Here is an 18,079-nt window from a genome sequence, read left to right on the forward strand (position 1 = left end):
TCTGTAAATAGTTACATTAGAACCTGCATTCATTTGTTTACTTATTGTCTGTGGCTGCTTCCATGCCACCAAGGCAGAGCTGAAGAGTTTTGGCAGAGAACATTTGGCTTGTGAAGCCAGAATGTTTACTCTCTGGCCCTTTAGAGAAAAAGTTTCTGGTGTCTGAGTTAAACACTATGTTTTAGCCTTTCAAACTAGTACAGAAAGAGCTTCCTCACGCTTTCTCATTGTGACGTTCTATGTCTTTGTATGGCTGCACCATCATTAATTTAATGAGACCCTCCCTTACGGGATATTTAGACCATTTCTGACTGACCTTTACTGGTATGAAGAACATGGCAATGAATAGCCTTGTACTTACCTCATTTTCCGCAAGTGTGAATATATTCCCAGGATGAATCCCTAGAAGTGGAACTGCTGCATATTACAGAGTACACTGGTGATTTTTACAGCTAATGTCAGATTGCCCTCCACAGAGCTTTATCAACTTACATTCTCACCAGTGTTATAAAAGTGCCTATTTGCCTCATCTTTGCCAGCAGAATGTCCTGCCAGCCTTTAGATCTTTACCAACTGCTATGTGGAAAAAAAAAAAAAAAGGTATCACAAAGGTATCACAGGGTGGTTCACTTTGCATGCTTTTATTCTGGTGAGTTGCATCTTCTTTCAGGTACTTAAGAGGTGAGTGGCTCCTTTTTGCAGCTGGTGGTTTGCTCTCTTGGTCTGAGGGTCTTCTGGGGGGTGGTCAGGGAAGGGGGGTGGGCCTCTCTCTCTGACTGTCTTGTATCGCTTTCACAAACAAGCTTTTGGGGAACAAAAGTCTTAAGGACAAACATGGGATGGCAATTAGTACCATCGACATTCCAGACGTCAGAACTGGGGAGACAGGGGGGTCCTGGAGGGGCATTTCCATTCTGCTCTGAATTTGGAAGGCTAGCTTTCAGGGGGTGCAAGCTGTCCTCTTCCTCCATTGTACTTCTGTTGACACAGGCAGCCTCATGCTCCTCCAGGTTTTTGATGGGGACCACGTGGCAGGCGTTGTATTTGCAACTGGCCATCTTTTTGGCTTTCTTGGGGTTCTTTCTCCTGCAGGATGCCAGGTGGTACTGAAATCTGCTGAGCGGGACTCGATGGTGAGGGTTGTAAGGGCAAATTTCTAAGGCTTCTGGCTCCATGAGAAATTGTTCTTGAAGCAGAGTGGCTCACTTCCCAGAGTCAAAAAGAAATGCCCCTGGTGGAATAACCCTTTGGTAAGGAGGCTGGAGTGTCCTCTGCCCAGAATTGGCCCTTTGAACTCTGTCGACCAAGGTCTTAACAGCTCATGTTTCTTGTGCTCTGCGGCTGCGAGTGCTGGGTTAGGAAAAGGACAGGAGCTGTCAGGGGCAGCTGCACAGAGAGCTGAATTACAAATGGCAGGCGAGACAGAAGAACCATATAAAGCACATGCAAGAGCCAGAAAACCACAGCTGCCCCACAGGAAGGTGAAGAAGGTACATGCCAGCCCCCCTTGACTCTGAGAGCTACACTGTGTGATGTCAAAGAGCAGTCATGAAAGGTCACAATGGGCAGCTTGAGTCATCAGCAAGAGTCTATGTGTTGTCCATCACTTTCAAGGGGCGAGGTGGCTTTGGGGAAAGCTGCCACTCAAAATTGTTGCAGGCATATCTGTTGTCATTTGACTGTTTCTAAACTTATATATTTAATATAATTCCCTATGTATTTGGGGTTAAATCTACTGTATTTCATGCTTCCTATTTATTCTTTGGTTTATTTTTTCTCTTCCCTAATTTTAGATAGTTTAGAAAAAATATTTCCATTTTCCCCATGATTTTGTAAGTAACACATTCTCTAATCATTTAGTGGTTACTCTACAAATTAAAACATTCATAAATAGCTTACCAAGTTTTAAAGTTCATAGAAGTTTCATCCATTTTCCAGGTAATACAGGGCTTGTTCTATATTTACTTCCCTCCCTTAATGTTATTATTTTAAGCCTAATTTTTAAAAGTTCCTAAGACAGCATTGTTAACGTCATTTGACATGACCCAAGTTATGGATACCTGTCCTTGTGCTGACTCCTCTGCTGCTTGTGTCTCATATCTACCACATGGGATTGCTTTGTTTCTACTAGAAATTTGCCTTTTATAATGTTCTCATGACATTTGGTTTTGTTTATCTGAAAATGTCTTTATCTCATCCTCATTCTTAAAGGATGACTTCAGGGAGTATAGTTGTGCTATTTCCTTTCTTCCCACTGAAGCAGAGTTCAGTTTCTTCCAGCTCCCACTCTGGTTGAGAATTCAGGATTCCATTATCTGACTCTTTTCTTTTTTTAAGATTTTATTTATTTATTTGACAGAGGGGCAGAGAGAGCACACAGCATCCAGAGGGAGAGGGAGAAGCAGGCTCCCCACTGAGCAAGGAGCCCAATGTGGGGCTCCATCCCAGGACCCCAAGATCATGACCTAAGTTGAAGGAGGGTGCTTAAATCGACAGAGTCACCTAGGCACCCCTACCTAACTTCTCTTCAGAGTAATCTGTTTCTTTTCATATGTCTGTTTTTATTTATTTATTTATTTATTTATTTATTTATTTATTTGATTTTATTTATTTATTCATGAGAGATGGGGAGAGAGAGAGAGAGACAGAGAGGCAGAGACACGGGCAGAGGGAGAAGCAGGCTCCATGCAGGGAGCCTGATGTGGGACTCAATCCTGGGTCTCCAGGATCACACCCTGGGCTGAAGGCAGCGCTGAACCGCTGAGCCACCGGGGCTGCCCCTCATATGTCTGTTTTAAAGAACTTTTCTTTATCTTTGTTTTTCTGAAGTTTCAATATGATGTTGACATGTGGGTCTCTGTTTATTCTTTGTTTTTTTAGACCTCTGGAATCTGTGGATTAGTGTCTTTCATTAGTTTTGGAAAATGTTCAACTGTTGTCTCTTCAAATGCTGCTTCTACCTTATTCTCATACTTTCACTGAAATGATAGATGTCACTTCCACTGACATTTAATTGTCTAAAGTGAGTCTCACACATAAGGTGCGGGGTCAGAGAAGCACATAGGACTATCAGGTATCCACAGGAGGAGGATAGGAACTTTGCCATGAGTCCTCATGACAAGAGCCATGTACCTGGCTGGCTTAGTTGGTGGAGTGTGGGACTCTTGATCTTGGGGTTGTGGTTTTCAAACCCCATGTTGGGTGTACAGATTACTTGAAATCTTAAAAAGACAAAAACAAAAACAGAAGAAGGAATCCTAAGAAGATCCTGTCTCTCCTTGTCACTGGTATTTGTTTCCCTTTTCTCCAACATATAGAACATACCCCCTTCTCAAGGGAGAAAACCCAAAGTCCTAGCTTAGAGTGAGGAGATAAACAGCTTGGTCAGTGCTCAATGGGGGCTTCTTGCATTCTGGCAGGAACTTATTCTAGGATGGTGGGCATTCTAGTGCCTCCAAACAACCTGTTGCTGTGAGGAATGAGGGGCTCATAGAATCATGCTTACTGTACCCGCACTGCTCCCTTCCCCCCACCCCCTGCCAGGGATATCTCTTGGTATACTTTGATGAGAAACTATCCTTGGTAAATTGTAACTTCCATACCATTTATGGAACAGAGTGCCCATTTTCTCCAAGCCTGTAGCCTAGTATTAGAGGAGGTATGACATTGGCCCTGCTGGGAGTTAACAGGTTGTTTGGCATCTGCTCTTCCATGACCCCAAATCTTGGCACAGTGTTTGTGGGTGATGCTGACAGCACTTTTTCAATTTCTAGTTCCATAGCCTTTTTTATGCTCATAACCATGGCTGATCCAGGCACCGGGTAATTCAGGCATGTGTAAGTGTGTAAATGGAGATGATGAAGAAAGCACTTCACCGGTCGTTGAAATCCACATAATAAGAAATGGAGCTTTAGCTCTTATAGGCTTCTTTGTGGCCAAGCACCCATTAGCACAGCAGGCCAACATTTAGTCCATTATATAGAGAGGAAGGCCAGGCTTGATAATGCTTCTAATGGACGTCTTGAATGGTCCTCAAGCCTGCAGCTTTCTGCTAGCTTCTGCTCTGAGCCTGGGACCTGACAAGTTTCTCACCATGGCAACTTGAGAGGAGCAAGGGATACAGACACACCTATCTGAGTGGCACTTCCCAGGCCTGTCTGCACCTACCTGACAGATAATGCAAGTGAGGTCAGAGTCTGCTCATTCCCCTTCTGCACTTATCATCTTGAGAGATGCTGCCAACAGATGGTAATGCAGGCATGGAGAAGGTCACAGAGCATGCAGGAGCAAAGTTTTATAAAAATGAACAATTGTGTATCTTGGCCAGCCAAGTCAACAGTTGTTATTATGGGGTGGGATAGAGCCATTAGAAGATTAGAATCACAAAGTTGGAGACATATCTGACATCAAGACCGGCTTCTCTCTCAGGGCTGGCTTCCCTTCTAGAACATCCCTGGAGGTTGGTCATATGGTGACAGGGAGCTTCCTACTCCCTACAGAGTTCTGCTATAGATTTCTTACACTGAGCTGAACTGACCTGTTTCCTCATACCCCTCAGCCCTCAGTGTGACCTCTGTGTCCTCTGCTCTGGGATTATCCTCCAGGATGTAGGGATATCTCAAATATGGCAAACTCATGTCATGTATGTGGTCCTGGGGTGGGTGGTCTGCTCTATTTCTGGGTCCCAGTGTCTCCCCACACATCTAGCACATAAATGTGGACAGCCTAGGTAGCCCCTTTGAATGCTTGAGCTCTGTTTTGCTGCCTTCTGCGGGCTGCTCCTTGCTTAAGTGGTATGGTCCTCATACCTCATGTGGTATGGTGCTGCTCAAACTATAACATGCATATGAATCACCTGAGACCTTGTTAAGATGCTAGGCTGAAGTTTTGGTTATGTTTGTGAGGTTTATGTGACATGGTTGTGCTAGATTTGTAAGATGAGTTAGAGCACATTTCTGGGTAAACAGCCTAGGAGCATTTTTGGAAAGTTTGAAGAAACTTGTCTACTAAATTCTCTGACTCATACCCTTTTGGGACATAGTTCTATGTCTCTGTTCAACTTGGTTCCATAGTTTTCTACTTCTCTTGGCATTTGTCATTTTTTAAGAAAAGCATACTGTTATGGATTGAATTGTGTCCCTCCCCCCATTCATATGTGGAAGCCGTAACTTCAATGTAATGATATTTGGAGGTGCCTTTAGGGAAGTAATTAAAGTTAAATGAAATCGTAAGGATAGGGCCCTCATCCAATAGGACTAGTGTCCTTATAAGAGGAGAATGAGGGCAGCCCAGGTGGCTCAGCGGTTTAGTGCCGCTTTTAGCCCAGGACGGGATCCTGGAGACCAGGGATCAAGTCCCACGTCGGGCTCCCTGTGTGGAGCCTGTTTCTCCCTCTGCCTGTGACTCTGCCGCTCTGTCTCTCATGAGTAAATAAATAAAATCTTAAAAAAAAAAAAAAAAGAGGAGAATGAAACCCCAGAGATATCTCTCCACAGGAGCAGAGGAGAGGTCATGTGAGGACACAGCAAGGAAGTGGCCATCTGCAAGCCAGGAAGAAAGGTCCCACCAGAAACCAGCCCCAGCAGCACTTTGTTCTTGAACATCCAGCCTCCAGAATTGTGAGAAAGTGAACTTTTGTAGTTTAAGTCACCCAATATTTGGTATTTTGTTATACAGTACGAGCAAACTGATGTACATGTGCTCCCCATTGAAAATACCAGGTAGGGATCCCTGGGTGGCGCAGCGGTTTGGCGCCTGCCTTTGGCCCAGGGCGCGATCCTGGAGACCCGGGATCGAATCCCACGTCGGGCTCCCGGTGCATGGAGCCTGCTTCTCCCTCTGCCTGTGTCTCTGCCTCTCTCTCTCTGTGACTATCATAAATAAATGAAAATTAAAAAAAAAAAAAAAGAAAAGAAAATACCAGGTAAACTAGCATACTATGTATATTTAGTATTCTCCTATAATTTTTTTTAAAAGATTTATTTATTTATTCATTCAGAGAGAGCAAGAGAGAGGCAGAGACACAGGCAGAGGGAGAAGCAGGCTCCATGCAGGAAGCCCGATATGGGACTCGATCCCGGGTCTCCAGGATCACACCCCGGGCTGCAGGCGGCGCTAAATCGCTGCGCCACCAGGGCTGCCCTCTCCTATAATTTAAAAACTCTTCTCTGGTTAAATAGCCTTTCCTTTCTTTTTTTTTTTTTTTTAATATTTTGTTATTTGGCAGAGAGATTGAGAGAAAGTACAAGTAGGCAGGGTGGCAGTCAGAGGGAGAGGGAGAACCAGACTCCCCCACTGAGCAGGGAGCCCAACACGGGGCTCAGTCTCAGGACCCTGGGATCCTGACCTCAGTCAAAGGCAGACACTTAATCTGAGTTTAACTTATCTGACGCTTAACTGAGCCACCCAGGTGCCGCTCCTTTACTTTTCTAATTTTTATTTTTTATTTTTTTGTATTCTCTCATGTAGTTCCTGCCCTTCCCTTTATTGGGCTTTTACAAATGTAGATATCTCACAGCTCTTTGCAAGAAGCTGAGTCTTAGATTTATCAGTTCTACTGATTTTTATGGCGTCTAGTTCATTAACTTTTACATTAACTTTTAATTCTCTCCCTGAATTTATCTTTCTTTTTTTTAAGATTGTATTTATTCATGAGAGATAGAGAGAGGCAGAGACATAGGCAGAGGGAGAAACAGGCTTCTTGTGGGGAGCCTGATGCAGGACTTGATCCAGGGACTTTGGGATGGTTGGGCAGATACTCAACCCCTGAGCGACCCAGGCGTCCCTCCCTGAGTTTATCTTGTTTATTTTCTAGCTTCTTGAGTTGGATGCTTCATTTACTTTAAGTCTTCCTTGTTTTATAACAAAAACATTTATAGCTACAGGCAGTGTTTGGTTACATTCCATGAGTTTTGCTATGCGGAGATCCAATTGTCATTACATTTGAACGGCCTGTAATTGGAATTTTGTTCCCTACCATGACTTGGGTTCTTTAGGAATAAATTTTCAAGTGATTTAATTTCTTTCATTTATCCTTTTATTTTTAATTTCTGTTATTGCTGCATTGTGGTCAGATTATGTGGCCAAAGAGGATTGCTCATTAGTGTCTCTGAGGTTTTCCTTGTGTCCTAGAATGTCATGAGTTCCAGTCACTTCCTTGCAGATGTTTGAATTAAATGTCTTTTCTGTTTGTGTATATTTATTAGCTGAAGCTGGAACACTAGTCCTTCATACCGCTCAGGAAACTGGCATATTGTATCCCTCCTTTAGGGAGTCACAGTTCATCAACACAATCCAGGAAGTCCTCGATGAAACAGCCTGTGTTGTACCTTACTTAGCTCAGTGTTCCCAAGCCTCAGTTTCTCTTAACGCCTCTTACTATCAGGAGCAGCCAGTTTTCCATGGAACAAATTTCAGAGAATTCGGTTTGAAGTTTTATTCTATTTCTTGTGGGACAACTATTTATGAAAGGTCCTGTACTCACTCCTCAGGCCCCTCCCTTTGGACCTCTGATACCATCATGAGTCCTGATTTGCTTTTCTGTTCATTTTTACAGAAGGAGGCACTGCAGTGGGGGATGTCTGTGCATCTCTGTAGGATGGTATACCAGTCTCAGTGCAGGTAGGATTTTCTATCCTTTCGCTTTGTTATCTTGGAGGCCCCATTGTCTGAAGCACCCAGTGAAGGAGTGGAGCTATATGGCAGTGACTTCACTGCTGTGCTTAAGGTTTCTCTGTTTGCCCTGGCAGCCCAGAGTTAGCTGGATCCCCTTTCTGCACCTGCCCACAAGACAACCCATATTTCATGCTAACACCAGTGCTGGGGATATGAAGTAGACTATAGCCTGCAGTGCCATGAGCTAGCCCTCCTGTACTTTTTCAGGAGTAACGTCAGCACTGAGTGTTGATCCCCTCCAGCAGCCCTGTAGCATTGATCCTACTCGTTACTGCTTTGAGCTTGTCCATTTCATAGAGTCTTGCTGAGGATGTGGCTCTGTCTTCACTTGGGTTCTCCCAGAAGCAGAACCTGAGGTAAGGATTCAGATGCAAGTAGTTTCTTCAGGAAGTGCAGATAAGCCTGTAGAGAGGAGGGAAATGAGATACAGGTCTGTATGCATGTATGAATATTTAAAAAGAATGAGACAAAAACTGTAATGGTATATTTTCTATATTTTCTAAAGCTCTCAATTCACATATTTTTCCATAGTAAGAAAAATCAAAAGTTATATTTAGAAAACATATATAGAAACCAGTAAGGAATTATAAAGATTAAAGTGTGTGTGGTTAATCTAGCTAACTCAGTGGGCCTCTGAAGGCCTTTGGGAAAATAATGGGAAAAAATGCACAATTCAGAATTGCCCCACCCAAAGAGTCAGGTTGCTAGGGTATGTTTAAATCAACTTCTAAGAGATTCATCTTAGAAAGACTATTTCACGGGGTTTATGAGTTCCCTGGCACTTCTAACCTGTCTAGTGTGCGCAGTTCTGGAACCACAAACAAATGTGGAGACTGGAGATTACTGGGACACCCTGCAAATTGCCATGGGTATGGGTCGGGCACTGACTGCTTCTGCCCCATGGTCCCTTCAGCTTACTCACGGATATGTTTCTTCTTACTTGGTACTTATAGCACAGCCAGTTGAACAAATATTTAACGACAACAAAAACCCCTGATTTGTAGCATCTGCCAATTTCTGTGGTAGAAACATTCTCACTATGACCAATTTCAAGCTACCAATGGTTTCACAAGGGGCTGGCGAAATCCATCTCTCTCCCAGCACACCACTTGTTAGTCCTTCACTGGTTGGGCTGTCCTAGCATTATGTCTCACTTGAAGATTTCTAGCATGTGTTCTGAGTTTCTCCGAGGTTTACATACTAATACAGATTTTTCTGTTTTTCCTTTGACCATTTCAGCTGGCATCTGGCAAAAAGCAGTTAAGTGTATACCACTGTCAGTCATCTGGAAATCCTTTCACTTTTAACCTTTATGTGGCATTTCACTACATGTGGGCTTTTCGTAAACAGCATTTATGTGAGTATGGGGAGGGAAAGCTGCTGCCCTTTGCTCGCTCTGACATCTCCCCAGGAGGAGCTGTTGACCACATTGGCCAGATTGCAGATTGATAAATCCACTTTTACTTGTCTTCCACATTCCCCATCATGTGGCAGAGTGGGGGTTGTGTGCCATTTTCCTTTTCTTGGCTCTCGTTTTCTGATTTACTTCCTATGGTGTACTGGGTTGCTACCTAAAGTTAAGGACACTCAGTTAAACTTGAATTTCAGGTAAAAGTGATACTTTATTAATGCAAGTATGTCTTAAATCTGCATGGGACATATTTATGCTAAAAATTACTTGATGTTTATCTGAAATTCACATTTATTTTTTAAATTATTTTATTTATTTGACAGAAAGAGCACACAAACAGGGGGAGTGGGAGAGGGAGAAGCAGGGAGCCTGATGAGGGGCTTGATCCCTTACCTGGACTGAAGGCAGACATTTAACCAAATGAGCCACCCAGGCAGCCCTGAAGTTCACATTTAAATGGGCATCCTATGGGGTACCTGGGTGGCTCAGTTGGTTAAGCATCTGGCTTTGGCTTGGGTCATGATCTCGGGGTCCTGGGATTGAGCCCCACATCAGGCTCCCTGCTCAGTGGGATGTCTGCTTCTCCCTCTTTCTCTGCCTGCTGATCCCCCTTCTTGTGCTTGCTGTCTGTCTCTGACAAATATATCAATAAAATATTTTTTTTAAATAAATGGGCATCCTAGATTTTTGCTTGCTGTATCTGGCAACCTGGGTAGTGGTGACTTTGTTCTAATATCCCCTAGAACAGCTGGATTTGGGTTTTCATGGAGCCTCTGGTCAGGGCTCAAGCCTAATCATAGTAATATGGAAACTTATTTTCCATCTTCTTTTGTTTTTGGAGTATCTGTTCTTGGGCACTTAATAAGGAGGGGTGGGTGGGGCAGGATTTAGTATTTTTGGGTCCTCCAGCATGCTACCATGAAATACCAGAAAAATCTAAGGATTTGGATTTTCATTTTGGATTAATCTGGAGTCTTGAATTTAATCCGTGCACATTTATTGTGGTGCCTGTTATGTTTGGTCTTCTTTTTTCTTTTTTTTTTTGAGAGAGAGCACACACAAGAGGGGGCATGGAGAGGGGCAGAGGGAATGAGAGAGAGGGAGAATCTGAAGCAGTCTCCACAGCCGGCTTGGAGCCCCTTGCAGGGCTCAGTCTCATGACCTTAAGATCATGACCTGAACCGAAACCAAGAGTTGGATGGTTAAACAACTGAGCCACCCAGGTGCTCCAAGATTTTATTTTTAATGAATCTCTATACCTGTTGTGGGGCTTGAACTCACAGCCCCAAGATCAAGAGTTACATGCTCCACCAGCTGACCCAGCCAGGTGTCCTAGCTGGGCACTGGAGTTGCTCTTATTTATTTTAAAAAGATTTTATTTATTTTAGAGAGCTCACAGAGGGGAGGTGGAATGGGGTAGCTGAGTGGGAGAGGGAGAGGGGAAGAGAGAATCTTAAGCAGATTCCACACTCAGTGGGAGCCCCACGTGGGGCTCTCTCTCCCAACCCTGAGATCATGACCTGAGCTGAAATCAAGAGTGGAATGCTTAACCAACTGACCCAGGTGCCCCTTTAATTTTTTCTTTAAATGTATGTATATAGGGGATCCCTGGGTGGCGCAGCGGTTTAGTGCCTGCCTTTGGCCCAGGGCGCGATCCTGGAGACCGTGGATCGAATCCCACATCAGGCTCCCGGTGCATGGAGCCTGCTTCTCCCTCTGCCTGTGTCTCTGCCTCTCTCTCTCTCTCTCTGTGGGACTATAATAAATAAATAAAAATTAAAAAAAATTAAATGTAGGTATATAAAATAACTCATTTAAAAAGAGAAACTCCTGGGGCACCTGGATGACTTAATTGGTTAAGCATCCCACTCTTGAATTTCAGCTCTTTTCTAAAAAAAAAAAAAAAAAATAGGTAACATATGAGATCTGCAAAATGCTGGAGAGATGTCACCCAAAGAACTGAAATTTGGGAAACACCATGTTTCATTTACGAAGAGAAAAATTAGTTCCCAGAGAGATCCTGCGAGTCAGGGACTAGCCACAGGCGCCATGTCCCTGAGCAGGCTAGACAGGAGACATAAGTGGCCCAGGGGTGCACCATTGGCAAGCTTCCTCTGGGCAGCCTAGCAGCTGCAGCGCTGCTCCAACCGCCAGAGGGCAGCACGGCCCCAACTTCTGTGGCAGCTTCTCACGCAGGCCTGGGGGCAGAGGGCTTGACAGCTTCCCTTCCTCCCAAATGCAGGTTCTTCTGGATTCACTTTAGTTTAGGGATCCTCAAATGGAGGTCTGGGACACACTCCCTTCAAATTTAGCTGGATACTTGCTACCAGATTTGGGGGCCCTTCTAGAACCATTGAATTAGTACCTTTGAAGCTCCAGGTTTGTGAGATGGTGTCAGGGTTCAGAGACAAGGTTAGGAGGCCTGGAGAGTTGAAAATTTTTGCTCTATGGAAGTGGGCCCAGTCTTCTAGGGGTGGTGAGTTTGGGGGTGTTGTGTGTGTGTGTTTGTGTGTGTGTGGTGTGGTGGAGGAAGCATAAGTTCATCACACAGAGTAAATAGGATGTAGAGTAGGAGGGCTTGGGCTTGCATTTTAGCCTCATCACTTAACCTGAATGGGTGACGGTTTTGGACTTTGTTTTTGTTTTTGTTTTTCTTTTCTTTTCTTTTCTTTTCTTTTCTTTTCTTTTCTTTTCTTTTCTTCTTTCTTTCTTTCTTTCTTTCTTTCTTTCTTTCTTTCTTTCTTTCTTTCTTTCTTTCGCATTTATCAACCATATATATTGTTCATTTCCCATCCAAAATAGTAACTAAACTCTTATTTTGTGTGCTAAGTGTGGAGATACAGTGGTAGACAAGACACTGTCCTCACCTTTCTGGAGTTCATGCTTTTGTGGGCGAGTCAGATAATAGCAAATGATCCCACGAGTATAAAATTACAAATTGTAATAGCTTCTTTGAAAGAATAATAATTCAGGGTGTTATGTGAGTGAAGAACTACAGGAATATGTGGGAGGGTGGGATTCTTCCCTTAGGAAATTATGTTTGAATTGAGATCTGAAGGGTGAGTAGGAAAGTTAACAAGGCGAAGAGTCAGGGGGAAGTGTACTTCAGGTGGGAGACTCTGGCATGTGCAAAGGACCTGAGGTGAGAACCAGCTCTCTCCCTTTGAGAAACTTCAAGAACCTGGCATGGCTGGAGTGCAGGGAGAAGAGGGGAGAGTGGCTGGACGTGGGGTTTGGGCAGTAGACAGGAACCAGAAGCCTTAGGTTTTCAAATTTCTCATCTTCAAAATGGGGCAGTAAAGCTTATCCTGCAAAGATGATTAAGTGTAATGATGAGTGCAAACATCTAGTCTGGTGCCCAGTACACAAATGGTGTCCGATGTGAGTGAGTGTGGGGAGAGGGCACCTGAATGGGGCGGCACACAGCCTGGTTACAGAGTAAGCTGGGGGAAGTACTGGGCAGGTGCAGGGACTGGAGCTGTCTCAGTTAACTGCAGGGACCCACTGAGAAGCATATTTTAACCATGGTGAAAATTACCGTTGGCATCACTCTCTTGTTAAAAACAAAGTGAAATTGGAGAACATGCTGTTGTCTTTAACTAAGCCAAGATGACTAATTATTAGACTCATTTTCTGAAGGTTACCATATACAGGCATGTGATTAGGTGGAGAGAGGAGAGTTTGGAAACTGGATTCATTCTGAAACCCCGTAGATGGGACTCGTGTGAGGTTTCTGTGCATAATGACTGTGAACATTCAGTTTAACTCAGCTGTCACCACAGGTGTGATACAAAACAAAATGTTTTGCAAGAGCTGTAAAGAACATCTTGGGGCAGCTCAGGGCAGTGCCTGGAGGGGATCTCTGCCAAATTATAAAGGGTAGGAAAGTGGGAGCTTGTATTGGGTCTGGTGGAAACACCAGACCCTGAGCCATAGTTATGATTTTGACACTTGGTGACCACATGGCCTTGACTCACTTCCTCCTTTCTTTGGGGCTTAGTGTCCCCATCTGGAAAAAGAAGGGCCAGACCTAATGATCGTTAAGGGCCCTTCCAGTTTGTTGCTGTATAATTTTTACTGATAGTGTGATCATGGAACTTTGCTCTGGGACCTTGCTCTTCTCACTGTTATATCCTTAAGGCCAAAAACCAGTGCCTGGGCCCTCATAGAACATCAATAATATTGGTTGAATCAAATGAAGGATTTTTTTTTTTTAAGACTTTAAGTAATTTCTACACCCAACCTGGGGCTTGACATCTCAACCCTGGGATCAAGAGTCATGTGTTCTTCTGACTGAGCTAGCCAGGTGCCTCCAAATGAAGGAATGAACTAAACTTTCATTTGATATGCATTTTTGCCCATGACAGAAACACTTGCTTGCTAAAAGTTACCTGAGTATATTTTCTGGTTTCTATGCTGAGTATGTTTTGAAGTCATTCACATGGTAGATTCCAACTACCCTATAATTTGATGTTCCTTTTCATTGTAGAGTCTACATCACTTTCTTGGGTCCCTTCACTTCTTCTTCACTCTCATTTCCAACATAAGTTGGATTTATTTTCAGTGCCAGTTTTTCACAAAAAAGCAAAGTTTCATCACCTCTTGGGAGTGGTTGGGGACACATAAGGACCAAGAAAGTACAGAGCCCTGTTGGATACACTGGGTGGTGAACTTGGCTCACTCATTGTATAAAGGATTTACCTTCAATACCTTCTATACACAGTTCTGCAGTACACATGATTTGAACTCATTCTTCAGTGAGGTAACAAGTGATCTCATGTCCCAGTGTTTGAGGATGGCTTACAAAAGGTTATTGTTGACTTCAGTGATTTTCTCAGTCTCTGCTTGAGAGACCTTGGTGTCTCCCAAGCTTCTGTGGCTCATCTCATTCTAAGTTCTTTTTGTTTACTCATAGATCCAGAATCCCAACCACTAGGTTTCTCTCAAAGGCTCAGTCTTTCACTAGGAGAAGAGACATGTCACTAGCTGTTAGGCAGTGAGATGGCTGTGTCTCGTCCCTGAGTGTTCTTGTGAGATAAGCTTTTAGTCATGTCACTTCTTGCCCTTGATTTCTCTCTTTGTTGTAGGAAAGTAGACAGTGGAAAATTAACACCTGAGGTCAGGATTGAAAACTGTTTTGTTTGTTTTGTTTGTTTTTGCGTTTCACAATCATGAAAGATTTCTCTAGCTTCCATGATCTGTGATCTCCCCTCTTCTGACTGCTGGTGTTGAGGACTTACTATGTGGACCATGGCCCTTTGTGAGACAAAGGAATGAGCAAGACAGAGCTCTTAGCCCTCAAGAATGTGCAGTCCAGAAGGGAGGTGGGACAGGCGTGACAACACTTCTAGAGTTAAGAAAGGGACATGAGTGCCAGGAGAGAGAAGTGAGGGGACTCTGATCGTAGCTGGAATGGGGACAGGGAGTGATGTATAGTATTCATAAAAAGGCATGCACATTAAAATGCAAAATATGGATACAGTAAGGAAAAGCCCCCCTCATTCCCTCAAAAGCCACCATTCAAACTGTTTTTATGCAGAGTTTCTAGATGGAGAGGTAGATAGAAATACTTTTATAAAATGGAATACTTTTGAAAATAAAATTCATTAAATGTAATTTATTTGACATTAACAGACGAAAAGGAAAGCAGTAAAACCAAAGGAATTTCTGAACCTCGAACAAGTATTCCACCAATGGAATTGTTTCCTAAAAGATCCCACCAAGTTTAATGGGAGATTAGGAAAAATGTGGTGGTTGGAGTCCTGTGGTCTTAAAAATACATGTATATTATCACAAACACAATTCGCAATGGTAGTCTTCTCAGATACTTCAATTAATTGAATAATAGACTTTTTGAGAGAGAAAATTATCCATTAGATCAGAAGATGTGGTCCTAGTCTGTGAAAAGTCTGTGACTAACTTTTCCATTCATTCACTGATCCATTTTTCACAGAGCAGTGTACAGCCAGTCCTGTGAGTTTTGACAAATGCACAGTCATGTAATCAAGATGCAGACTGCACCCCTGCCTCCACCCCTACAGATCTCTGTGTCCCTTTGTGGTTGACCCTACCTTCCACACCTGGACTTTGGCAACCACTGATCTGTTTCCTATACCTATAGTTTCACCTTTTCCAGAAAATCACAGAATTCATACAGAAGATAGCCTTTGACTTTTTTTCACTTAGCACAATGCATTTGAGATTAACCATGTTTTGTGTTGCAGTAACTCACTCCTTTTTATTGCTAAATCCATTGTATAGATGGATGCAAACCACAGTTTGTCTACTTACCAGTCAAAGGACGTTTGGGTTGTTTCCAGTTTGGGGCACCTGGAGTAAAGCTGCTCTAAACAGTTGCATACAGCATTTTCTGTGGACATAAACTTTCCTTTGTCGTGGGCAAATACCACTGGGAATGGGATTGTCCAGTTGTATGGAGTTTGACTGTATAGGAAAATGCCAAAATGTTTTCCTAGGTGGCTGTAACATCCTGCATCTCCACCAGTAATGTACAAGAGGTCCAGTTGCTCTGTATCCTTTCTAGCACTTTGCTTTGTCAATTTACAAAATCTAGTTATTCTAATAGATAGGTAGCAGCATTTCATTGTGGTGTTAATTTACACTTTCCAGAAAAGAACCCTGTGTTCTTAGAACCTTTTGATCTGTGGTCAGACACATTATCCATTGTGCCAATGGCCACTGGGAATCACACGTTCTTAAATGACATGCTTACCTGTTAGTATGGATAGATGGGTGGACTCATTGTTAAAAAGAATAGGTCACTAACCTTCTGCTTCCTCCTACCTCATTCCTAGTCTCTGTATTTTCCCATTGCTAAGTTTTAAAACATTTGTATTTCTATGAAATCACAATCTGAACGTTAGTGTAAACTCTAATTTTAGATGGATTCATTGCTCGTGCTCAGTCCTTTGCCACGATGTTTCCCTCTCCCTCCCTGAGTTTTTTATTTTCATTTATTTTTTCATTGCTGGATTTTAGTATCAAGTAGTTTTTGTGAGAAAGATTCATAGGCAAGGTACACTCTGAGTTAGTGTACAAACGCTCTGGTGTTTGTATCTACTTGTTGCCTTTGTATTTGAACAACATCTATGCAGGATAGAATGATCTTGGCTCACATGTTTTATTTATTTATTTAAAAAATTTTTTTAAAGGTTTTATTTATTAGGGAGAGGAACTAGCAGACTCTGGGCTGACGACAGAGCCCGATGACCTCAGGATCATGACCCAACCAGAGTTGGATGCTAAACCGACTGAGTCACCCAGGTGCCTCTTGGCTCACACATGTTTTAATCAAAAACAGCATTTTCCCAACATCTTCTGGCTTTGGCTAGCACTGAGTAGAAGCTGAATCCAGCCTGATGCTGCTTCTCCTTTGCAGATGATTAGCTTTTTCTGCCAAAATGCCTAAAGATTTATTACTCAAAGTTTGTTTTCCTTTTTCTAAAAATAATTTCTATTTTAAAAAAGAATAAATGGACATAGTTTAAAAAGTCAAATTGTACTTCCCAGGAAAATTGACTCTCTTCTCTTGCCTTTCTTCATTCTCGCCAACTCCTACCAACTCTTGAAGTGATTTCTTTCAGTTTTATGTTTATTTCTAAATAATAGGGCTACATTCTGTATGCCCTGAGTGACTTTGGGGAAAGGTATTAACTGGTTGATGAGCTTTGTTTTGGGGTAAAGTGGCAGGGGTCAAAGTATGCCACTAGGAGACCTCAAATGTTGATGTTTCCAAGCTTTTTCTATCGAGCTGGTTTCTTCTGGGCTAGAGGAGTTGTTTGCTCTCCTGCCTCAGGACACCAGCTGTTCTAGGGCTGAGTAGGGGAAGGACCTCTGTCTCCCACTGTTCAGCATGCACTCTTGGGCTTCATTCTGGTGTCTCCATTACAGCACCTCATACCCTCCTTGGGCAGTGATTGATGTTTTTTTCTGAGCCTCTGCCTTCAACCTTCTCAAGGGAAGGTTACCTTTTTCTGCTGGGAGGGAGGCACCATCTCGTGGCTTTGCAGGGTCAGGAAAGGTGGGTGGCATTTGACATGCTCTCTTTACAGGCTCTTGGTCACTCCTGTTTCAGCAACTCTTGTACCTCAGCCTTCAGTGGTATTCTGCTTGACTCAGAGTTCTGTGGCTCAAGCCTGTTTTCTCTTTGCAGGTTCTCTCCCTGGCAGACCCCACATAGGGGTCTCAGTTTTTTCTTTTCCTGGGTCAGTTACCACTCATTTGTCATGTTTTATCTTCAAATGTTGATGAGATCTCTCCTCTGCTGTCATGTCTTCTGTTATATTTGGTCTTGAGAATTTATACCTTTAAAATATTTGTATTCTTATTATATAGTTTTGTAGCAGAGAGCACTTAGTGTAATTTTCTTCTGGATTTGGGATTATGTTTTCTTCTACACTGGATTCTTTGCCTTTGGGTGATTCTTTTTCTGGGGGTGTTGGTTGGAGTATGTTTGCATAATTTCCATCTGTTTCTTACTTGTGCTCAGGCTTTTCTTTTTGCTGTTATGACTTTTGGACTCATTTCCTAGCATTATCTGAGACAGATTTATGTACAGGCTTTGAAAAAAAATACCTGGGGCTGTTCTCTCTCTTACTTATGAGATTTTGTTAACACATTATGCTAAGGTACACCTCCTTGGGGAGAAGAATTGCTTTTCTTTGGGAATGTAGGACAGTTAATACTCACTGCCCCCAGCTTTTCTGGGGAGAAGGGCAGCAGTAAAAGTCACACCCAACATCCTGAAATGAATAAATGAAGGTGACAGGGAGAGCCCTGTGTGGCAGCTGGTGGCTGAGTCAGGCTGGTGTGATGAGGGGACAGGATGAGGTCCCCAAAGTCCTTTCCTATTCTCCTTAGTGGCCACCATGAGAGTGAGTAGGTAGGACAAGAGTGGGATGGCCCAGTCTGGAGATGCTGGCAGTGGACGAGTAGCCCTGTGGCTGCTTCTGGAATGCATGTCAGGTTTAGAAT

At 43.1% G+C, this 18,079-nt stretch overlaps 1 protein-coding gene and 1 long non-coding RNA gene across 2 annotated transcripts in view; one reads left to right on the forward strand and one right to left on the reverse strand.

The window, feature by feature from the left end:
* Positions 1 to 18,079, forward strand: part of LOC144298386 (uncharacterized) — a 123,796-nt gene that overhangs the window by 9,378 nt on the left and 96,339 nt on the right. The window contains exons 2-4 of the long non-coding RNA XR_013365377.1: positions 5,507 to 5,618; positions 7,556 to 7,620; positions 8,914 to 9,031. This is a non-coding gene — a long non-coding RNA (uncharacterized LOC144298386). The remainder of the gene's footprint in view (positions 1 to 5,506; positions 5,619 to 7,555; positions 7,621 to 8,913; positions 9,032 to 18,079) is intronic.
* On the reverse strand, positions 626 to 1,535 carry GTSF1L (gametocyte specific factor 1 like). Its single transcript, XM_077873257.1, has one exon. It carries the CDS (start codon positions 1,173 to 1,175, stop codon positions 675 to 677), a length of 501 nt encoding a protein of 166 aa, XP_077729383.1. The 5' UTR covers positions 1,176 to 1,535; the 3' UTR covers positions 626 to 674.

Source organism: Canis aureus, chromosome 26 (assembly GCF_053574225.1).
Source record: "Canis aureus isolate CA01 chromosome 26, VMU_Caureus_v.1.0, whole genome shotgun sequence".
Taxonomy (NCBI): Eukaryota; Metazoa; Chordata; class Mammalia; order Carnivora; family Canidae; genus Canis; species Canis aureus.